The sequence below is a fragment of the Montipora capricornis genome, chromosome 14 (assembly GCF_036669925.1).
Source record: "Montipora capricornis isolate CH-2021 chromosome 14, ASM3666992v2, whole genome shotgun sequence".
Classification (NCBI taxonomy): domain Eukaryota; kingdom Metazoa; phylum Cnidaria; class Anthozoa; order Scleractinia; family Acroporidae; genus Montipora; species Montipora capricornis.
In genome coordinates this window covers 11,850,305-11,852,804 of record NC_090896.1, presented here as the reverse complement: position 1 = coordinate 11,852,804, position 2,500 = coordinate 11,850,305, and the positions used below count along the sequence as shown (strand labels likewise).

Here is a 2,500-nt window from a genome sequence, read left to right as displayed (position 1 = left end):
AAGCAACGACAACGGTGACGGCAACGAGAACGTCATCTCAAAATATAAATTTGCGTTACTTTAATCGCTTCGTGACTATTTCAACGTTTTTAATATGACAAGGGTGTGGTAATTCCTCAAAGATGACACCAGTCAGAACGGCACTCCATTTTAGGAGAGAAAATGAAAATTTATCCTCAAGTGCTGACGTTCTTCATAAAACCAAAAACTTGGTTATTTCACGTTGTTGTTTTGCTGACGACGGCGACGAAATGGACAAAAGTGAAAAACGCACGTGCAGAGCGTGCAAAGCTATTGTTTTTACCCACTAAATATGCAAATTCGTGACGTTCTCGTTGCCGTCGCCGTTGTCGTTGCTTAAGCTTCCTATTGTCACTAATGTGCCAACTACAGCCTCATTGGCTGTCAAAACAAAGGCTCTTTCATTGCTGTGGTTGGCACATTTGAATAACAAAGGCAATTTTTTTAAACAGATATCTTCCCTATAAGCCATTAATGGACAACAAATTAAATCACAAAAGTTGCAACATCACACAAACTCTGATACTCTCTTCAGTGCATAGTAGCACGTCCCAAACGATTTGAACTGGCAAAGGTCGCAAATCACCAACCCTCCCACACTCTTTTAGATTTGACAAGGGATGCCGGCCCCCTCCCATTTCCCCTTGTTTTATCATCAAAACACTAACAAACATGATCACCTGAGTTTCCACTTCACCACCTATTTTAGCTGAGAGCTTGTAAAATTCGGCCACTCTGTCTTTTAGAACCTAAAACAGAGAATTAGTGAACAAATGGATCCAACCTTGCAGCCGACAAGGAAATTAAATATAAGAAATGTTTTCCTACCTTGTCATATCCTTCGACCAGCACTCCAACATCTGCAATTGAAAACTCAATTTACTGGGATGATTTGTGTACAAAGATGATTCGCTAACCTAATCTTCAGTGAATATTGCAATTGTACAGAAATCTGCGTTGCATACTTTCCGCATCGAGTTTTAAAACCTTACCTTCTGGTGCTCCGCCGCCTGTTTTGTCAGCAGCAGCCTCCAGACGAGTGGTGACAGCTTCTAGACGGGCTACGAGAGCACTTAGGTCACTAGACATCGCAAAAATATATCTACGAACAGCTCAAACTGAGATAACTTCTTCCAACATTTAAGCTGACGGAAAATGAAAAGAGGGGTGTACCGGAAAAATGTATTGCCTGGTCTTCCTTATATGGTAACGTTAACTCTTCTCCAGCCTCCACTCTCCTGTTCTGCCCGTGTTGCGACTCGCGAGAAATAGGCCGTTCTCTTTTGCAGAATCGTTGTTTGCAATTTCTTTTGGGACATAAAGATGCAACAAGAGAAATCGAAAACAATGCCTATGCATATATTTTGGGGGGGGAGGAGGTGAAGGAAAGAGATGTATTATGGGATTTGTGCAAATTGAGAATTTACGAGTCCTTTTGCCTCCTCTTCAAAGCGAGTCGTACTTAGACCCGCTTCGAAGAGGAGGTAGACATGAACTAGGGAATGGCCTGTTCCTAAATATATTTTGAGTAAGAGCCGATACAACGTAGATTGGATTTTAGTGGTGTACTAGTGGTGTACTGGTCAAACCAACCTTCTTCAGGTACAATGATAGTTTACATTGGATTGCTTGTATGTACATATATATAGTAAATGGATGTTGACGTAATACTGGAAAAAATGTGATAAAACATGGCAGTTACAACAAATTTGAATTCAAATACTAAGAGTGACGGAAAAATAACGAAAGTGACTCTAAATAATAAACTGAGATCAGGAGATCATCAAGTGGAGCCTCCATCTCCACTAATTCCTTGAGTCAACCCTTTCCCGAGTAAATTTATTTTTAGGAACAGGTTTTCCCGCGAAAAGTATCATAATTCCCTTGACGCTGAGATAGCTCTGTTTTGATTGGCTTTTACAACAGTGAGCGTGCTGAATCTCCCAAGGGAGGTGTTCTATAAGTTATATAAATAAGTCTACTCGGGAAAGGGTTGACTCCGAGGCCAAGTATGGGAGATAGAGGCTCCTCTTAATGAGCTCCTGCTGAAATCTAATACGTTTCTTCCCGGATATTAAGACCGTTGGGATCAACGGAGAAACTAAACGACGTTTAAAGACCGTTTTAATGAACACCGCCGCACTTTAGATAACGCTAACACCAAATTCAAACCTACTACAGTCGCAGAAAATTTCCTCTCCTCTCCCCACAACATCTCTAAGGACATGCAATTAATTCCTATCGAAAAAATATTTTCTAACAGAGACTCGATCCGTAAGGCCAGGGAAGCTTTTTTAATTTCAAAAGACAGGACAATTGATCCCAACGGTCTTAACATCCGCGAAAAAACGTATTAGATTTCAGTTTATTATTTGGAGTCATTTCCGTTATTTTTCCCTTCCTCTTAGTATTTGAATTCAAATTCGTTGTAACTGCCATGTTTTATCAAATTTTTTCCAGTATTACGTCAACATCCATT

The 2,500-nt window shown here is 40.3% G+C and overlaps 1 protein-coding gene across 1 annotated transcript in view; it reads right to left on the bottom strand.

Annotated features, from left to right (window-relative positions):
* The window catches only part of LOC138033175 (adenylyl cyclase-associated protein 1-like), an 18,239-nt gene extending 17,046 nt beyond the window's left edge, over positions 1-1,193 (bottom strand). Inside the window, exons 1-3 of the mRNA XM_068880936.1 lie at positions 1,014-1,193; positions 850-881; positions 702-770 (exon numbers count right to left, since the gene is read on the bottom strand). Coding sequence (XP_068737037.1) covers positions 702-770; positions 850-881; positions 1,014-1,110 — 198 coding nt within the window. The 5' untranslated portion in view covers positions 1,111-1,193. The remainder of the gene's footprint in view (positions 1-701; positions 771-849; positions 882-1,013) is intronic.
* Positions 1,194-2,500: the final 1,307 nt, after the last annotated feature.